Source organism: Acomys minous, assembly GCF_964271855.1.
Source record: "Acomys minous genome assembly, chromosome: 16".
NCBI classification, from domain to species: Eukaryota; Metazoa; Chordata; class Mammalia; order Rodentia; family Muridae; genus Acomys; species Acomys minous.
Window position 1 is genome coordinate 62,663,594 of NC_140498.1, and position 20,475 is coordinate 62,684,068.

At 40.1% G+C, this 20,475-nt stretch overlaps 3 protein-coding genes across 4 annotated transcripts in view; all 3 read right to left on the minus strand.

The window, feature by feature from the left end:
- The window catches only part of LOC311587533 (uncharacterized protein), a 428,822-nt gene extending 423,707 nt beyond the window's left edge, over positions 1-5,115 (minus strand). Inside the window, exon 1 of the mRNA XM_084764481.1 lies at positions 5,062-5,115. The gene's annotated coding sequence lies outside the window, so the exon portion shown is untranslated. The remainder of the gene's footprint in view (positions 1-5,061) is intronic.
- LOC311587564 (zinc finger protein 120-like) overlaps positions 1-20,475 on the minus strand; it is a gene marked incomplete at its 3' end in the record, with an annotated part of 28,423 nt that overhangs the window by 6,103 nt on the left and 1,845 nt on the right. The window contains exons 2-3 of one of the 2 annotated variants that reach the window (XM_084764531.1): positions 5,343-5,469; positions 5,058-5,122 (exon numbers count right to left, since the gene is read on the minus strand). In XM_084764531.1, the coding sequence (XP_084620657.1) occupies positions 5,058-5,122; positions 5,343-5,469 (192 nt within the window). Of the gene's footprint in view, positions 1-5,057; positions 5,123-5,342; positions 5,470-20,475 lie in introns of those variants that run through there. The other variant, XM_084764530.1, reaches the window with a different exon arrangement.
- On the minus strand, positions 5-2,632 carry LOC311586321 (uncharacterized protein; the record flags this gene model as incomplete). Its single annotated transcript, XM_084762290.1, has 1 exon — positions 5-2,632. One exon carries the CDS (start codon positions 2,630-2,632, stop codon positions 1,526-1,528), a length of 1,107 nt encoding a protein of 368 aa, XP_084618416.1. The 3' UTR covers positions 5-1,525.

Sequence of the window (20,475 nt, forward strand, 5' to 3'; positions counted from 1 at the left end):
CAGTAGAATATCATTAATAGTGTCAGGGGTTGGCTCTCTCCCATGGGTTGGGTCTGAGACTGGGCCAGGCATTGGTTGGATATTTTGGACTCTTTTTTAAGACAGGATATTTCTACATAGCTGTGGCTGTCCAGGATGAGCAAGCTTGCCTCAGACTCAGAGAAACTGGCCTGCCACTGTCTCCCAGGTGCTGGGATTACAGGCATGCACCTCTAAGCCCAGCTGAGATATGTTTTTAAAATGACCTCTCTTTGAATAGAGATTGAAAGGATGAAATAAAATTTAAAAGGGAACCATCATTGTTTTGATAAATAGTAATACTTCTTGAAATTCCATAATAACTTAATCTGGCAAATAATCTCATATGTTCTCATCAATTTGGTTATTTTCTCTGGTTTATTAATATCAAACATTTAAAAAGTGCTTAAACTATGTTTACACCTGTGCCATGGTATGTAGATGGCAATGAGAGGACAAGTTATTGCTGCCTATTATCTACTTACCCTATGTTGAGTTCTAGAGAGGAAACCCAGGGAATCATTTTGTTCAAGTGACTTCATTGGCCCTTACTTGTGTTTAAAAATTATATTTGTATGTGCTGGTGTATAAGTGTGCACATGATACCACCCAAGTGTAGAAATAATGTAAAAATATGTAGGAGTAATATGAGTCTCCCAGAGATTGAACTCAGGTTATCAGGCTTAGCAGCAACCAACTTCACCCACTGAGACAATTCTCTGGCATTCATTTGTGGTTCTGAAAATTTTTATGAAAAAGTGTTTACTCCAAAGAATAAACTAGCAAATTTGGAAAAGTATTGTAATATATCATTTTCATTTGCAAATAGAATTTATTATTCAAATTACCCTGTTTTCCTCCATCTTTAGATGACAATATGTTTACAATCAGAAAAGAAGACAATATTGTATTGATGTAATGTTTTAACTAATCTTATCTGAGCATCACTGAGATGGCTCAGTGATGGGAAATGTCTATGGTGAGCAAAGATGGCAACCTGACCTTGATCACCATATAAAGATAATCAAAGTTGAGCCCAAAAGTTTTTATTACAGTCTCCTCATATTCTTTAGGCCTAAAAAACATAATCATATTACATACAAATACACATCAGAACTTTTTTAAAAATGAATGTTATTGCTGTTGCATTATCTAGCATCTTTACATAATTCACTTAGAAGGCAATACTTCAAGATGAAGTGCCAAATGGATAACAAATGGGAACACAAAGAACAATGTAACATCAACAATATGGGCATTTCCATAACGCCTCAAGCTATGCTGTGATACATACAGTTGATTGCTGATTATACTGCTCCATTAAATCTCTACCAGACAGATGAAATTGCAAAGTTTTCATTTAGTGTACTAAATTTATTCATAGGGTTTCTCTCCAGTATAAAATCTTTCATGATAATGAAGACTATAGAAATGTAAAAAGGCTTCATCATATTAAATATATTTATAGGCCTTCTCTCCAGTATTTCTTTCATGCCTATGAAGACCACTATTTGCAAAGGCTTTCACATTGTTTATATTTGTAGGCTTTTTCTACAGTATTTGTTCTTTTATATTTTTGGAGACTATTGTGACATGCAAAGGTTTTACCACATTGATTAATAGGGTTTCTATCCAGTATGTGTTGTTTTGTGTGTTTGGAAATTACTGTACTGTGAAAAGACTTTATCACATTGATTACATTCGTACGGTTTCTCTCCAATATGTGTTCTATTATATATTCGTAGATAAGGGTATTGTGAAAAGGATTTATCACATTGGTTACATTCATAGGGTTTCTCTCCAGAATGTGTCCTTTTATGTATTCGAAGACTACTGTGACATGCAAAGGCTTTACCACATTGATTACATTCATAGGGTTTCTCTCCAGTACGTGTTCTATTATGTTTTTGGAGATTACTGTGACATGCAAAGGCTTTACCACATTGATTACATTCATAAGGTTTCTCTCCAGTGTGTGTTCTTTCATGCCTTTGAAGACCACTGTAATGTGCAAAGGCTTTATCACACTGATTACATTTGTAGGGTTTCTCTCCAGTATGTATTCTTTTGTGTACCTGGAGACTACTGTGACAGGCAAAGGCTTTACCACATTGGTTACATTCATAGGGTTTCTCTCCTGTATGTGTTCTTTTATGTCTTTGCAGATGACTGTGTTCTGAAAAGTCTTTATCACATTGAATACATTTGTAGGGTTTCTCTCCAGTATGTGTTCTTTTATGTATTCGGAGACTACTATGACATGCAAAGGCTTTACCACATTGATTACATTCATAGGGTTTCTCTCCAGTATGTGTTCTTTCATGCCTTTGAAGACCACTGTGATGTGCAAAGGCTTTATCACACTGATTACATTTGTAGGGTTTCTCTCCAGTATGTGTTCTTTTATGTATTTGGAGATGACTGTGACAGGCAAAGGCTTTACCACATTGGTTACATTCATAGGGCTTCTCTCCAGTGTGTGTTCTTTTATGTATTTGGAGTTGACTATGTCTTGAAAAGTCTTTATCACATTGAATACATTTGTAGGGTTTCTCTCCAGTATGTGTTCTTTTATGTCTTCGGAGACTACTGGAACATTCAAAGGCTTTACCATATTGATTACATTCAGAGAATTTCTCTCCAGTATGAATCCTTTCATGTTTTTGAAGACCACTGTGACGTGCAAAGGCTTTATCACATTGATTGCATTTGTAGGGTTTCTCTTCAGTACGTGTTCTTATATGTGATTGGAAACTACTACAACATTCAAAAGCTTTATAACGTTGATTACATTCATAGGGTTTCTCTCCACTATGTGTTCTTTTATGTATTTGCAGATGACTGTGTTTTGAAAAGTCTTTATCACATTGAACATATTTGTAGGGTTTCTCTCCAGTGTGAATTCTTTCATGCCTTTGAATCTCACAATAATATGCAAAGGCTTTACCACATTGATTACATTCATATAGTTTCTCTCCAGTCTGAATTCTTTCAAGCCTGCAAATTAATTGGTACACATGTAAGCTTTTCCAAATTCATTATACTAATGTATCTTTTTATATGTATGAATTAATTTTAAAATTTGGTCTAATTGTAAAGAAGAATCAGATCACTTTGTTTACATTCAGTTTTCACCTTCATTATGGGTTCTTTTGCATCTTTGAAGATATCTGGGATGGCCAGAGACTTTTCTACATGGCTTATACTATAGAATACATTTTTGTTATGAGGTTTCTCAAATATGTGGAGAGAACTAAGGAACTCAGATTTACCACACTGATTGCATTCATAAATTTTCATATAGTGAGTCATACTATATTTATAAAGTGAACTAGGACAAACAGAAGAATTATCATATTCCTAGTATTCATAGGGCTTTTCTACAGTGTAAGTTTGTAGATGTATTCCCAGAAAATTGGAAAACTAATTAATTTTATTAGTTTAATTTATTAGTAACCCCCCACTTTGAGAAAACCTTTTGAATGTGATACAACTTAACAATTGATCTATTATTAATAATGAATTAATGAAAGAATGAAGGATGCACTTACAGTTTAGTCACTATCATGCTTTATGTTGTAAACACGTGCTGGCATAATGTTCTTATGGACTATGTACAGTTTACGCTCATTCGTTCAACTGTTGATTTCTCTACCCCACTATCTGGATCAATCCAGACATTGCACTGTGATGTTTATTGTAAGTATCTCTGTCCTGTTGCAAGTCTGTGTAAACATGTCACCATTTGTTCTCTGTTTTGCCAATAAAAAAAAAAACTAGCCAATGCTGAGCAATAACAGAGAATTCGATGGGACATCCTGATCCAGGGAGGGGAGGATAAAGACAAGGAAAGAGAGGCTGGAGCTCTGAGGAGAAGACTGGGAAGCACCAAGAAGAATGAGCCAGACCTAGGATGTGAGTAAAAGGCAAATAGAAAGTGGGAAATCAGAATGGGAAGAAACTATACTAGTGTGGAGGTTTAGGATGGAGCAAATATTATACAGCACTGTGCTATAGGCAAATTAAATAGATCCTGTCCTCTCTGTGTGGTTATTTAGGTACAAAGCTAGTTAAGGAGTAACCACTGATTTTACTAAAATAATAACTCAACATTAAATATTAATATTCTTTCAACACACATGTATGGGAGTTTTTAGAATGTAATAACCTACGATGGTGTGCATATTGACTTTGCACAGAAGAATGAACTTTGCTGTATATGGTCCAAGAAGAGTCTCTAGAAAGATGTAATGCTAGAGACCTACAAGAGCCTCACTGCTATAGAAAGACAGTGAATTTTCTTACATTGTAATTAATAATTTAATCATTTATAATTAATTAATAATTAATCATAAAGTAACTGTGAACTTTTATCACATTCACAAGGTTTACTCAAAGTGAGGACTATGACATATCTTCTAATAGTTCTAGGAGAGATAGAGGTATGCTGTTTCTTTCAATATCCCTATGCTCAAATAGCTTGTAACTATTGTGATATTTGACATATGTAGTAAAAGAAGAATAACAAAATAAAGACTTCCACATTTACAGTTTGACTATTTATTCCTCATAGATATGTGGTACAGGGATTAAGGTTTCTCCATAACATTTTTGAGTCTCATAAACTCCTCCCACTAAATATAGCAATGTTAATATAAGTGTATGAGTAACACCAGCTTTTCTATGGAATATTTGCTTATTAGAAGGTTTCTGACATATACTTGCCACCTATTCAATGTATATACCTTTTGTAATATCTGATTGTTTGAGACTAAAAAGATTGGCATTTCTACAGAGTACCTGTTATGTGGCTATGATTCAAATGACACTATCTGTTCAGACTTTTTTTTTTCATCTACCTTAGAGGAATGCCTTGCAAACAGAAATTTGATAACCTCACTTTGAGGTACATGGATTTAGTAATAATCAATACACTTAAAGCAATGCTTTTTTAAAAAACATGGTTGGTTTTCTTTAAAACTTCTGGGACACATTAAATTTTCTTCAGAGGAATATATGAATTTGCATGCACACGGAAATTACCTTCCATGTCTTCTAGAATTTTGACTATGTTCTTCAATATTATGGTCTTCCCAATTGTAGCCTAAAAATGTACCAGAAAATATATGATATATTATTGGTAATTAGGTAAAATTTAAGTTATTATCTTCAGTGAACCTTTGAGCCAAGCCTGATTTACTCACCTCATTCTTCCTCATTCTCAACTGAAATTACAGAAGAGCATCAACAATAACAACAACAACTACAACTACAAAAAGAGTTGTCCCTTGTTTTAAAATATGAAAGGAAATTTACTGTCTTACCTATAACAGTGAGGTTCTTGTAGGTCTCCAGCATCACATCTTTGTAGAGACTCTTCTGGGAGGGATCCAGCAAAGCCCACTCTTCCCATGTGAAGTTCACATGCACATCATCATAGGTTATTGCCTCCTAAAATATGCCATACATGTATCCAACAGAAAGCATTACAGTGACAACACTGTAAATGTATACTTCGCTGACATTATATTCATATAATTCTTGTTTCCCCAATATATTTCTTGACACAGAAGTTCTAGTGATTAAGTCACTGTAGAAGGAAACTGAATAATGAGGTAAAGCTCAGTCATTTCTGCACCCTTTGAATTAGATTTTTTTTTTCATCCCTGTATCTGCTTGCAATCCTTGTTCTGAGAAACTCCCATCTCAATGTTGCGTAAACATTGCTCCCCAACTGTTCCCTGACATGCCAGTAAAGCAGCTTACAGCCAATTGCTGAGCAGGGGAGAGAATAGGGCTGGACTTCCTGCCAGCCAGGGGAGGAGGAGTTAGAAGAAGAAGAAGCAGGGGATTCAGTTAAGTGATTCCGCCATGGGAGAGGTCCAAGATGATCAGAAGGAGGTAGGACAAGAAAACTATACTGTAGGCTTAGATTTTTCTACACCTCTTTTATTTAGGGTTCTTAAACACTTCTACCTTGCTTCTAACCCGGAGACCAGAGGACGAGGAGAAAGAATGTTAATAGTAAAAAGAGACTTTGGGACTGTTTAAACTTAGTTCCTTGGGCCAATACAACTTTTCATTGTCAAGATACTAACAGTCCTGTCCAATAGCCAACACCAAAGAGTCACATGAATTCAAAATGGTGGCACAGTCCAGAAGAAACCACAAGGCTCTGCCAAATCAGCACAAGTCAGTGGAAATGGCCAGAATCAGCTGGAGTGCCACTCAAGTGAAGACTAGCGAAGACCAGTGAAGACCAGAGAGGACAAGGGAAGCAGGGTAGCATGTAAAAAGCCTTCTCCCACTAACCATGGGGTTCTATTTGTACCCTTCCAAACACCACATACCCTCTGAACTGTCGGCTTACAATAAAAATCACATGTCTTCTCACAAGATCTCCAGAAAAACATCCTGTGACACACTGAGTCTTCAAAGAAACCAGAAACTTGCATTTCACTACACGAGGCAAGTCTCACTGGGGTGCATGCTGGGAGGAAGCCAAATTATCTTAGAGGGTTAAAAATAAAGTAATATCTGCTCAATCCCTGTGCTGTGAGGCTTGCTTAGATAAAATAATAGAGTCTCAATTATTTGTGTGATAGGAAGGTTAAGAGAGAAATTGAGAAACAAAGTTAGGTAAAAATGACTTTAACATTTTGGCTTACCAAGTTGGGACAGAACTTACACAAATCTAAGCAGATAAGCTCTGAACAGAAAGCAGTTTCTTAGTTCTGTTCATTAAGAGAATAACGCAGTTTCTAAAGGAGGAGCTCACAGCTTCCTGATTAGACCTCACTCCTAACCCCCCCCCCCACAGAGCAGCAATCCTACAACTGGCTGCAAAAAAACAAAAAACAAAAAACAAAAACACCAGAGTGGTAGTTCTCTTAGGGTAGCCCTTGCTAAGGAAAAAAAAAAAAAAAAGATTGGCTCTTTATTTTTTAATGTATACTTTATTATTAGAATTTATTCACATTAGATCCCAATTGTTATGCTCTCCCTCTTCTCTTCCCATTCCCACCCTCCCTCCCACTTCTGCCAATTCCCCTCCCCTAGACCTCTGATGGGGGTCCCTCCCGCGCTAACTGTCAGGCATCAGCCTCTTAGGTCTCATCAGGATAGCCTGCACCCCGTTCTTCTGTCTTCCTGCTAGGCCAACTTGACAAGGGGCAGTGACCAAATCAGGGGCAGCAGAGTGCATGTCAGAGGTTAAAGAGCAGCCCCCAGCCCCTCCCCCACTGTGGAGAACCGGCAGTCCGTAAGTGACATCTGAACAGGGGGGGGTCTCGGTTCTCTGCACGCATTGTCCTTGGCGGGTGCATCAGTTTATGCAGGGCTCTCTTGTATCCAGATCCGCAGGCTTTGGTTGTTCTCCCCGTGGAGTTCCTGCTCCCTCCCGAACCGTCCCGCCATCCACTGTTCCCTACAACTCTCGGCACTCCTCCTGGAGTCCAGCTTTGACTCTCAGTTCCTGTCCAGATCCCCCACTAGGTGGAGTCTCTCAGAGGACGTTTATGTTGGGCTAATACCCACTTAGAAGTGAGTATATACCATGCTTGTGTCTTTCTGGGTCTGGGTTACTTCACTCAGGATGATCATTTCTAGTTCCACCCATTTGCCTGAAATTTTCAAGATTTCTTTGTTTTCAAGAGCTGAATAGTATTCCATTATGTAAAGGTCCCATAGTTTTTTTTATCCATTCTTCAGTTGAGGGACACCTAGGTTATTTCCAGATACTGGCTATTACAAATAAAGCTGCAATGAACACAGTTGAGCAAATGTCCTTGTCATGTGGTGCAGCATCTTTTGGGTTATATGCCCAGGAGTGGAGTAGCTGGGTCTTGAGGTAGCACTATTCCCAGTTTTCTGAGAAAGCACTAAATTGATTTCCAAAGTGGTTGTACAAGTTTGAGCTCCCACCAGCAATGGAAGAGTGTTCCCCCTTTTTCCACATCCTCATCCAGCATGTGCTGTCACTTGAGTTTTTGATCTTTGACATTCTGAGTGTGAGATGGAATCTCAGAGTCATTTTCCTTTGCATTTCCCTGATGACTAGGGAGGGTTGAGCTTTTCTTTAAAGTGTTTCTCTGCCATTCAATATTCCTCTGTTGAGAATTCTCTTTTTAGCTCTGTGCCCCATTTTAATTTGTTTTGGTGGGTGTTTAATTTCTTGAGTTCTTCATATATTTTGGATATTATCCCTTTGTCAGGAAGGGTTGATGAAGATCTTTACCCAGTGTGTAGGCTGTTGCTTTGTTCTGTTGAAGTGTCTTTGCCTTACAGGTTTTCAGTTTCATGAGGTCCCATTTATTAGGTATTGATCTTAGAGCCTGAGTTGTTGGTGTTCTGCTCAGGAAGTTGTCTCCTGTAACAGTGAGTTCTAGGCTCTTTCCCACTTTTTCTAACAGATTTATTGTGTCTGGTTTTATGTTGAGGTCTTTAATCCACTTGGACTTCAGTTTTGTGCAGGCTCTATTTACATTTTTCTACATGTAGACATCCATTTAAACCAGCACCATTTGTTGAAGATGTTGTCTTTTTTCCATTGTATGGTTTTGGCTTCTTTGTCAAAAATCAAATGTCCACAGGTGTGTGGATTTATTCGTGTCTTCGATTTTATTCCATTGATCAACTGACCTATTTCTATACTAGTACCATGCATTTTTTATTACTGTTACTCTATAGTAAAATTTGAGATCAGGGATGGAGATTCCTCCAGAAGACCTTTTATTGAACAGGATTGTTTTAGCTATGCTGGGTTTTTTGTTTATGCTCCAAACACTAGTGCACAAAAATCCATAAAAGAAACACTACTTCTGTATAATCACACATTGACTCTAGCACAGTGATAGTGGTGTCTTCAATACCCCAGTCTGACAAATAGGTTGACCATCTAGACAAAAACTAAGTAGAGAAACTCTAGAGTTAAACAACATCATAATGAAAAGGACATGACAGTCATCTATAAAAAAAAAAGTCAATGAAAAATAAACTAAAGAATATAGAGGTTTTTCCCTTCAACAATTCATGGAACTTTCTCCAACTATGAATGTAGAAACAAAGCAAATCTCATTGGGCATAAGAAAATAAAAATAACACCCTCGATTCTGTCCCACGACCAGGCATTAAAGCTGGATATCACCAATACAAAGAAGAAATATACAAACTCTACAAACTCATAGGAGCTAAATAACTCACTACTGAATGAACACTGAGTCATCCTGAAACCAAGAAGAAAAGTAAGAACTTTTTAAATATTGAATGGAAATGAAAACACAACATACCAAAACATATGGGACACTATGAAATCAGTTCTAAGAAGCAATTTCAAATCATTAAATGCATGCATAAAAATACCAGAGTTATTTCATATTAATAACTTCATGACACATTTGAAATATCTAGAAAAACAATACCTGAAAAGAGTAGATGGGAAGAAAAAAATAAATTCAGGATTAAAATCAGTGACATAAAAACAAACAGCAACAACAGAGAATAATAAGGACATACTCTAAATATCTGTATTTCACCAAACTTGAAAATGGAAATTTTTCTTCATATATATGACCTACTATATTTAAATCACTAGGAAATAAATTTAGACACTCATAATCTTTAGTGGAATTGAAGCAATAATTTAAAATCTCCTAACCAAAAGTTTCTATACTAAAGTAGGTTCAACACAGAATGACACCAGGCCTTACCAAAAAAACTAATGCCATACCCAAAAGATGTTCCACCATACCACAAGGACATTTGCTCAACTATCTTCATAGCCACTTTATTAATAGCTAGAAACTGGAAATAACACAGATGTCCCTCACCCGAAGAATAAATAAGGAAAATGTGGTACATTTACACAATGGAACATTACTCAGCTATTAAAATATAGAAAGCCTTTGCAGGCAAATGGACGGAATTAGAAAAGATCATCCTGAATGAGGTAACCCAGACCCAAAAAGACACACATGGTATATACTCACTTATAAGTGGATTTTAGCCACACAGTATAACATAACCACACTACAGTTCGCAGACCCAAAGAAGGTAAGTAACAAGGAGGACCCAAGGGTGGATGCTTAAATCTCACTCAGACGGGGAAACAGAAAGGAAAGCAGAAGTGGTTAGAGGGCAAGAGAGGGACCACGGAGAGAAACGATGGTTGCTATGACACCTGGAGTGACCGGGGTCTGAAGGACAGAGGGTCTGCAGAGAGAAGAGAAACCTTGGGTGAGACTTCTCTGTGACAAGCTGGAGACTAGAGCAGGATAGGCTCCTGAGAGGATATGAGGGTCACTCTAGCTGAGACTCCTAGTGGCCGTGGTCATGGAAACTACATATAACTCCTAGTGGAAGGAGGGGAACACCAACCCACCCACAAAAAAAAAAACTACGACCCAAAAATTACCCTGCCTACAAGATGTGTAGGACCAAAAATCAAGCAAAGTTTGCAGAAGTGTCCAACCATTGCCTGACGCGACCTGAGTCACACGCCATGGGAGACAGCAACCCCCTGACACTATTAACTATAATCTGCTATGCTTGCAGACGGGAGCCTAGCGTAGCTGTCCTGAGCGGCTCCACCCAGCAGCTAATGGAAAAAGATGCAGAGACCTACAGCCAATCATTGGGTGGAGCACAGGGAGTCTTATGGAAGAGTTGAGAGAAGGATAGACTCGGAGGGAACAAAAGCCCCACAAGAAGACCAACACAGCCAACTTACCGGGGCCCAGAGAGGGTCCCCGTGGAGACTGAAGCCCCAACTGAAGCATGGACTGGACCTACGCCCCCTATACAGATGTAACCAATGGGCAGCTTGGTCCTCATATGGGTCCCCAAGTTAGGGGGTTGAGTCTGACATGGCCTCTGTTGCCTGCCTTTCTATCACTTTCTCCTGGTGGGGTACCTCAGCCAGGCCACAGAGGAAGAGGATGCACTCAGTCCTGATGTAACTTGATATGCTGGGGTAGGGGATGGGGGGGTTCGCCCTCTCTGAGTAGGAGTCTGGGCATAGGTGTAACTGGGAGGGAGAGTGCGACTAAGAATGTGAGACTAGGAGACTCAACCAAAAATAAAACAACAGAGTCCAGCCACAGGGCAGATCAAGGTGCTGTCTCTCCAGATGTGGCGAGCAGAGTATTGCTCTTCCTCTCAGCTTATATACTGTCCAGTGACGGGCAGGAGGCTATAGGTCTAAATCTGGTTATCTAAGTGAGTATTGCCACTGAGTTCTGATTATCAGGTACAGTCTTATGTGTAGTGGGGATCCTGACTAAGCTATTTTTACATACCTAAAAGGCATTCTTTTAGCATGCTCGTTAAATTCCATTCCCTGGCCATTGAACCATACGCAGCGAGGATGAGAACCACAGACAAGAATCATTAACAACTTCACAGCAATTTCAGGCCACAACAGGAAAAGGAGAAAACATTTAATAAATATTCCAGTCACTAATAAACAAGTAAGTGTATAAAAGTAAGTCTTAGGCTCTAAAACATACAATTTTAAGCAAAGTAATCAAGACAATGTATCACAGGATATTGCAATGATCCCTATAGCACATATCTGTCTCCCCAAATTTGCATTTTCTCCAGGCTTGGTAGCAACAAGTTGAAAAACACATTCAGAAATAAAGGCAATGGGATCACTTTCAAACACAAATGTTGTAAAGTGGGGCATAGGAGGCTTGGAACTACAAGACTCTGAGTTAAGCCAGTCATAGCATCACATAATCCTAACTAGACCAGGGTCAAGTAGGAGCATATGGGTCATGGCTGTGGGCCATGTATTTATTCTTTTGTTAATAAAAAAAAAGAGCAACTAGGAGTCCAGTAAGCTTAATCATTAGCTTCCAGTGTTGTTTCTCAGTTTTGTGTAGGCTAACATGATGAAAAAGTGAATGCTGAATAAAAGACATCAGGAAGTCCGGTGAGGCCCTGCAGGCATCCATCTCAGGTTTTAAGACCAACGCATACAAACCACCACCTCTTTTTGCAAAAAATGGCAATGAGTTGGGGGAGTAGAACTAAGAACCTGGAATAGGATATTCCTGTCCTGAGATGTCACCGTGGAGACAACACATCTCCTGAAGTGTTTCTGATCACGATTTGCGCAGATGTGTCTAATGGAATCACACATAGTGGGTTTGTTCCTTCTGGTGTGGCACTCTAGTCTCTGAAGCTCCTTCTCATAGTTCCTCTTAAATGAAGTTCATTAAACAAGGCCAATACAATCATAAGAAACTGACATATCAGCATTGATGTCCAAAAGAACAGAAGATGCTATGCCAGCTCCAGGCAAGGAGTCAACTAATTAGCTCCAGCAACCATTTATCAACTGTAAAGGTTTTCTTACAGCAAACGTGTTTCCTGAGAAGCAGAACACTGGTATTCTCCTAATGCATGCGCAGAGCAAAGTTCTTCAGGTGGGAGCCATTTTATCTGGTTGAATGTGAGTGAGATCTTCTGGATCCAAGACGTAATTATGTCTCACAGGTAGGCACCATCAGGTATGTTCAGGTAGCCATTGGTGGGGGAGTAGGGGCTTGACAAATTCTGTCTTGTAGTGGGCTATGAAGATTTTGTTGGTCTCATTCCATCCTCCTCTATGAATGATGCAAGGTATTTGACTACCTTTTTCCATAGGATTTCCAGGTTATGGAGATGACATCTGCCTCATCAAATTGGGATCCTTTGTCCAGCATTCCTTTGTGTGATATACTGGGTATGGGCTTATGGGTCACAAAGTTTCCAATGCCCGATTGCTTTAGCTGTGGTAGTGGAAGAATCATGTAGAAATAACAGGGAAGTCCTGGGTGTTTATGTTCCAAGGTTCCAGTTTGGAAAGATCCATACCTGCACACAACACAGTCACATTTGGCCTATTCAATTGTGGATATAGTCCAAAAAGTGAACTTCGGAATATGAATCCATATTGTGGTGGTATTGTATTTCAAGAGAGAAGATGCTTCCATGGTGTTCTACTATCAGCATCTGAGTCAAAGGTCTAGTTCTGACAAAGCATAGGTTCACACGGGTTTGTTGTGGTTGGTGTTGATGTGTCCTCAGTCAAGTAACCTGGCTTCTCACTCGGGTCTCAATCCGTATAATAATACCCATCTTCATTTGCATTCCTGGTAGTTTCGTTGTACACGTAGTCAAACAAAGGGTTCATCTGCCATATGTATGGGGCTAAAAATGCTAAGAGGAGTTTTGCGTTTGCTGCTATTTCAGTCAAACATGCAGTCGTCCATGCCTGACAGCTTAAATCTTATTCTCCCCTTGTTCTTCATTGTTAGGTGGAAGGATGATTGAAGATATATTTCTTTCCAGTGGAAGTTGAAGATGGCTGATGCTGCTGTGCTTTTTCTCTAAATCTATGTTAAATGGTATTTCAATGGGCTTCTTTCCTTATAGTCATTTTTACCTCCTTGTTTATTGGTGACTATGGCTCTCAAAATTGGTGCAAAATGGGCATTTGCCTTTCTACATTCATGATAATAACTATACTAAACTGTATTTGTCATAGCTTCATATTGAGTATATTGGGCATAGAAGGCATTCCTGGTTTGAATGTTGGGTTGTAAATTAAAATTTTGAGTCAAATGAATGTTTTTCTCTCAAAGTTACTTTGAGTTTGGTTACTTTATCAGCCTAACAGAATTGAGACTAGACCACTGTCCTGTGTGCTGCTCAAAATTTAAAGAATCTGGACACCAATTTGTGGACATCTACAAGACCTCTTACTGAAACATACTTGTAATAGTGATCTCTGACATACAATTTTGAGTCCTCCGCTGTGCCACTAATGGATAATTCCCTTAAAACTCTGCAGAGCTTTTTAGTTCTCATGTGTGTGACTATGGTTGTTGGTTGAACTAATTGGTTTGACCAGATAGACAGAAAATCACCAAGTAATGAGAAAATATATAAAGGTATAAATGTAATACTTGTTAACAATTATAAAAGAGGACTTGGTAATAACTTTAGATAAAAAAGATTGTAGACAGTATATTCTCAACATGATAATCATTTCAGAATTGTTATTAGGAAAAAGTGAGGGGAAACTTAAGCATATTGTAAAATGTCTGAATAAGCAACACAGAAGTTCATAAGAAATAAAATATTTTATTTTTTACCTATCACTTCTGGAATACAGGAAGCAGACGCTCAGCCACTGGTGCCACAGTGGGACTCTATCTCCCTGCAATGCTTCACCTCCTTGGTACAATATGAATCTTTCTCCTTAAAGTAACCCAGAGTCTTGTTCACCTTCCTACCCATGGGCCCTGGAGGCTCCTGTGGAATCCTGCAGACTGCATCCATTTTGTAGCTTTGTTTGAAAAAAAAAAACTGTCTCCATGATGAGTCTTTTCTTCTTTAATGTGTTTTGAATGCCTTGACTCATAATGGTCTAAGTTCTCTGACTGTTAAACATGAGAACAAGGACTTTGGGTTCATCTCACCTGTGTTCCTAGGTCATCGTCACTGATATTTGGCCCCAGAATTAACTTTTCTGTTTTGAATGTGAAGTATTTTCCACAGGGGAACCCTGGACCCCAAGTTGGCAACGTTTTGCAGTTGTATAGCCTTTATGAAATGGAGCCTCCTTTTAGAAATGAATTGCTGTGGGGTTCTCAAGTTTTATACCTACTGGAATTTTCTATTTCTTCTGTGATTCCTGATCAGACACCCAATTCTCTAGCTAGACTTTCAATACTTCCCAAATCTTTCCCACTAAATGGAATATTTCCCCCTGGAACTATAAGCTACAATGTAACTTCCATTTCTTACATCACATATTGTCAGTTATTTTGTTGCTGCAAAGAAGACAGTAACTCAAAAGGTTTTCTCATGCTCCCTTGTAGGACAGAAGTATATTCTTGTGGCACTAATTTTTAAATCTAGGTGTCAGGAGTCATAGGCCAACCTCTTGTTGCTATTCTCAGCCAAGTCACTGTCAGGTACCAGCTTATACCCAATAAGCTTTATGGTTAATCGTGGAATTGTACTTAGAGACATTTTTGAGCTCTCACGTGAGTGCTAGACACGGAACCTGGGACTGCACAGAGGAGCAAGTGCTCTCACCCACTGCACAGTCTCTCCAATCACTCTAACCTACTTTTAAGTAAGTGAATTAGAATACCATACACGGAAGACTGGAACTAGGAGGACCGTGGGGGCATCATTTGACAAAGCTGCAGGAATCTGCTGAGCTGGCTGTGTGTGCTGCATCTGACAGAGCTGAGGAATGGGAACATCTAAGCCCTTTAGGGTCCAGGCAACTTGATTATGATCTCAAGGTGCTGGACATGGAGCTACAAGATTTGATGTTTGCCCTGCTGGATTTTGGTCTTGATTTGGTCTGTTCATCCCTTACTATGCTTTGGTTCTTTCATTGTGGAACAGGAGTGCTCATTCCATAGCACTGTGTGTTGCAAACACAGCAGCCTCACTTAAGGACAAGGCAGCATGTACTCACTGTCTATGAGTTGGAGAAACAGACTTCGGTTAAATGAGAACAGCATCACAGAGTCATGTATTTCCATGCTTGTTTCCCAGGTGATGGAACTGTTTGGGAAGGATTAGAGGGATGGCCGTTTTACATCTGTGTGCCATGGGGGGTGGGCTCTGAAGCTTCAAAAGACTCTGACCACGCCCAGTGTGCTGTCTAACTCCTGCTTGAGGTTCACAATGTGAGCTCTCAGCTTTTCCTTCTCCCCATGTGTTTACTTGGCCACCATGGACTCTAACTTTCTGGAACTACAAGCCCAGTTTAAGGCTTTCTTTTATAAATTGCCCTGGATAGAGTATGTTTCATCACAGCAATAGAACAATAACTATACAGAAATGTCCTGTGGAAGATCTCAACACAGAAAAATCTCTTTCAGCTACAGGAACTAGGGGAATTTGTTTTAATGTAGCCCTAGAGCAGGTAGCATAAGTCCTGTATCTTGTCAGGTAGGAGTGCTTCCAAAATTGGCAAGTTCAGACTTCCATAAAGAAAGAACCCTGTTTAGAGCACTCTTTTTTTTTAATTGCTAATACACAATATGTATTTTACATTATAGTATACTCAGTCAATCCGTGTCAACTGGGGCTGAAATCAAGACCCTGTCTCAAACAGAGAAACAAATCAAACTTACACATCTTTTTTTAAAAAATGTTGTCTTTTGAGATGGGTCTTATTTTGGAAGTGAGCATGTCTAACAGCATGTCCTCAGATTCATAGATATCAGCCTGCCTGTACCTCCCAATGGCTGGGATTAATGGCATGAGCTATCATGTGTGGAAATAATTAATTTTTGAAAATGATTGTATGGGCTCTAGTGAGAGACAGCTGAAAGGACTTTTAACAGGTATCATACTGTTTGAATTTTCTAATGTTTATTTTTCTGTATGTTATTCTGTTTTGTTCGTGTGTGTGTGTGTGTGTGTGTGTGTGTGTGTGTGTGTGTGTGTGTGTATGTGTGTGTTGGTTATATAACACAGCTTTAAAATGAATAGTGACCGTAATGCCTCTGTGTCCTGAGTTCTGACATTAAAAGAATGTACTACCACAACCACCTTGAAAAACTTTTATGGTGCAAGTTCTCCCTCCCTCCCTCCGTCTAAATAGATAGACAGATACATAGATAGATAGATAGATAGATAGATAGACAGATAGACAGACAGACATCTTTTACAAATACATCTTTAGTCCTTATTTTGTGTGTATGATTGCTTTTCTTTTATGCATATCTTTATACTCTTTTCATGCATGGTGGCCTGGGAGGCCAGGAGATGGTGTCAGAACAGTGAAACTAGAGTTACACATAGTAGTGAGCTTCCAGATATCCTGGGAACAGAACCTAAGTATTCTGGAAGAATCTCTGGTGCTCTTAATTGCTAAGGCATTTTCCACCCGTGTTTTCTCTTTCTGATATTGTTTCTTGTCCAAGGCAACCTAGTTGGAGGTCAGTCGCAAGTTTCACACTAAAAAGTGGAATTCTCCAGAGGTGAATTAGCTTTACATGGAGATGTGCTCCCTAATTGTTTACCCAATATAGTGTGGTCAGCCCTGAAACCATATACATTCAACCAATAAAAATGAACTCAACAGATTATATTCCTACATCCCAGAATATTTAACCATACATACTTAACAAGGAAGAAGTTGGAAAGGAAGTATTTGGGAAGGGATAGAGAAATGATAAAAAGGGGAAAGTGATGTAATATCTTGTAATTAAAAGCCTGTTTTCTTGTAATATCCTTTTCTATTGTTTACCTTGGGATAATGTCTACCCTTAAGGTTGATGTGTGTTGGCTTTACAAGTAGTGTTTAGACTCTCAGAACCCAAGTCAAAAATGATCAGGAGGGGATGGAGAGATGGGTCAGTGATTAAGAGCACTCACTGTTCGTGCAGAAGACCCATGTTCAGTTCTCAGCACCCACACTGAGACTCACAATTGTCTATAACTTTATTTTCAGAGGATCTGATGTCCTCTTTTACCTGTTGGCATTACACACGATGCATAGACACACATAGAGGCCAAACAAGGACACACATAAACAAATTATCTGGTGGCACATGCCTTTAATCCCATCAATCAGGAGGCAGAGGCAGGTGGAGTTCAAGGCCAGCCTGGTCTACAGAGTGAGTCCAGGACAGTCAAGGCTACACAGACAAACCCTGTTTTGAAAAACCAAAAAAAAAAAAAAAAGAAATCAAATAAAAATAAAAAGAGAAAGGATGGTGGACATCTGTAATTCAAGCACCTGGGAGACAGAGACGTGATCCCTAGGCAAGCTAGCTCGCTAGACAAACTGGAGAGCTTCGTGTTCAGCAAGAGATGCTGTCTTAGATCAAAGTGGAGCGCAACAGAGGAAGACGCTCAATGTCAGTCTCTGCCCTCCACATGCACATGCACACGAGTGCACCTGCACAGACATTGTGCCCATGTGCAAAGCATACACACACACACACACACACACACACACACACACACACACAAAACCAACAACTTAACATCCCTATTTTATACGGCCAAGGAGATAGTCCAGCACTTTCTAAACCAGCACCAGGACCTAAGTTTCAGCCCTAGCACCCACGTAAAAGGCAGGCATGGTGGTGTGTGCTAGTAACATCAGTGCCAGGGGAGCAGACACAGGAGGGTCCGTAGAGTCCAGTGACTCATTACTTTTTCTTTTTTTTTTTAATCTGTGTTTGTTTGTTTGTTTGTTTGTTTGTTTTAAAAGATAGGGTTTCTCTATGTAGCCTTGGCTCTATATAGCAACCAGGCCTTGACTCACAAAGATTCTCCTGCCTCTGTCTCCTAAGTGCTGGGGTTAAAAGCATGCACTACCACTGCCCTACTGAGATCGCTTTCAAAAACAAGGTGGACAGTGTCCGGAGAGATGGCTCAGTAGTTAAGAGCACTGGCTGCTTTTGCAGAGGACCAGGGCTTGATTCCCAGGACCCATACGGCAGCTTACAAGTCTCTGTAATCCTTTTTTCCAAGGGATCCATGCCCCTCTTCTGGACAAAAAACAAAAACCAACAAGGGCAAGAACAAAAAAAAAATGGACAGATCCCAAGGAAAGACATTCTATACTGTATGTAGTGTATGCATCCTGTACATGCATGTAGTGTGTACATGCATACACACTAGTGAAATAACACACACACACACACACACACACACACACACACACACACACACACTACAAACAAAAGATTTCACTAGCACACTGATACATGCCGAGAACAGACAATAAATGAAGGCAACTTATACCAAAGGGGTATTGGAAATGTCCCTCTGATGGACAAGTGTCTTCTCCAACTAGGGGTGAACACGGTGAACATGCTAGCTCTCAACAACTTCCTTCCTTCTCCTGCTTGGCTCTGGCTTTCCTAGAGATGGTATGGTTTGTACCTTCCCCCAGTTTTCCCAATTTCAGATCCCTTTCTGCCTGTGAGTGCCTGATGGTGTGTACTGTCATACGGATCACACTTGCTACACTCTGGCCTGAAGGGTAAAGCCCACCCACATAGCGTCAGAAGAACTCACACATCCCTTGAAGGAATAATGCTGGTTCCCACCTCCTGGTCCCTTGTCCAGTACTTCTGGAACACCCTAACCTGTCATGCCTGCCTGGTGGCTGCATCTATAAGTCGCTCCTGTCATGACTTCCTGGATGTCCTAGGGCTGCAGTGGTCCTTTCTCAGAGCTCTTACAGCAGCGCAGGGTATGTAATTCTGTGTCCTGCATCCCTACTGCGGCAGCAGGGGGTGATGGCAAAGGCACACACTAGAACACTGGCTGCTTCAGGTTGCTCAGAGGATTAGCAAAAATGATATGCAAATGGTGTTTGGCACAGTAAACAAAGCATGAGCTCATCAGTGTGTGCTTCTGGGTCCAACTCTTCTGTCTCGGAGCTAGCTGTGCAGGCTTTACATACAGTACACCTGAGTCAATTCCCTGGGGGCACAGAGGGTCATCACTCATAAATAGTGATATTACATTCTACAAGAGGAACTTCAGACATGTTTCTGATCTACCAGTACCTATAAAAGCACAGACACAAAAGACAATGGATCCATATCCTCAGGCTCTAGCAAACCTCTGTTGCATCCACAAAACCTTGAAGCCTTCTGGTATTTTCTATAGAATTCTGTCTATCCCAGGGACCCTTTCTACCCAGATGTGTCCATCTGTACAAAGTCCCCTGGGGAGTGGGAGGAGGTCTTGCAGTTTCCTTTGGGCCACATGACCCTCAAGTCTTCATGCACTCTTGCTTTCAAATGGATGTGATAAACTTCTATCCCATGTCCAGGGGGTCTGTGTGGGTCATCAAGATGGCTGGCCAGTGGTTCCCATGTCCCCAGTCCTTCCAGGAGACCCCTGCATGACTACAAGTCCCACACAAGAAACCATCTTTTTTCTTCATTCTGTCAGCCCCAGTTTAAGCCAGCTTCCAGCAAGATGGCTACTCTCTACTGAGGACAGGAATTACCAGGGCCAGTGATGCTACCAACTTTGATAGGTGTGGGGGGGGGTCTCTATAGCTAAACCAACTGTTATCTTTTACACTGCTCCCAGGAAACACACAAGGCCACACCCTAACCTAACTGGCTCCCTTGCACCATAGTACTACTATTCTAAGGGCTTATCCCCCCATTTCCCAGATGGAGAAGTTGAGGCTCTGGGCCAAGATGAGTTTCCCTTTCAAATTGGTCCAGAGTTTGTTTATAAATACTCTACAAAGAAGCTTACGCTTTTTATCGGGGCCTTTGAAGGCATACTAAATGCTTGGTTGGGGCTGGCTTTTCTGGATTCTCCTCACACCCCGTAGTCCTACAAACCACAGCCAGTTCTGTGATCATCTCTTCTTTCCATTCTGTGTTGCCTCAGCTCTGTGCCAGGGCCAAGCCACCTGCGATCCCTTCCAAACCACCACAGTCAACCGCAGGA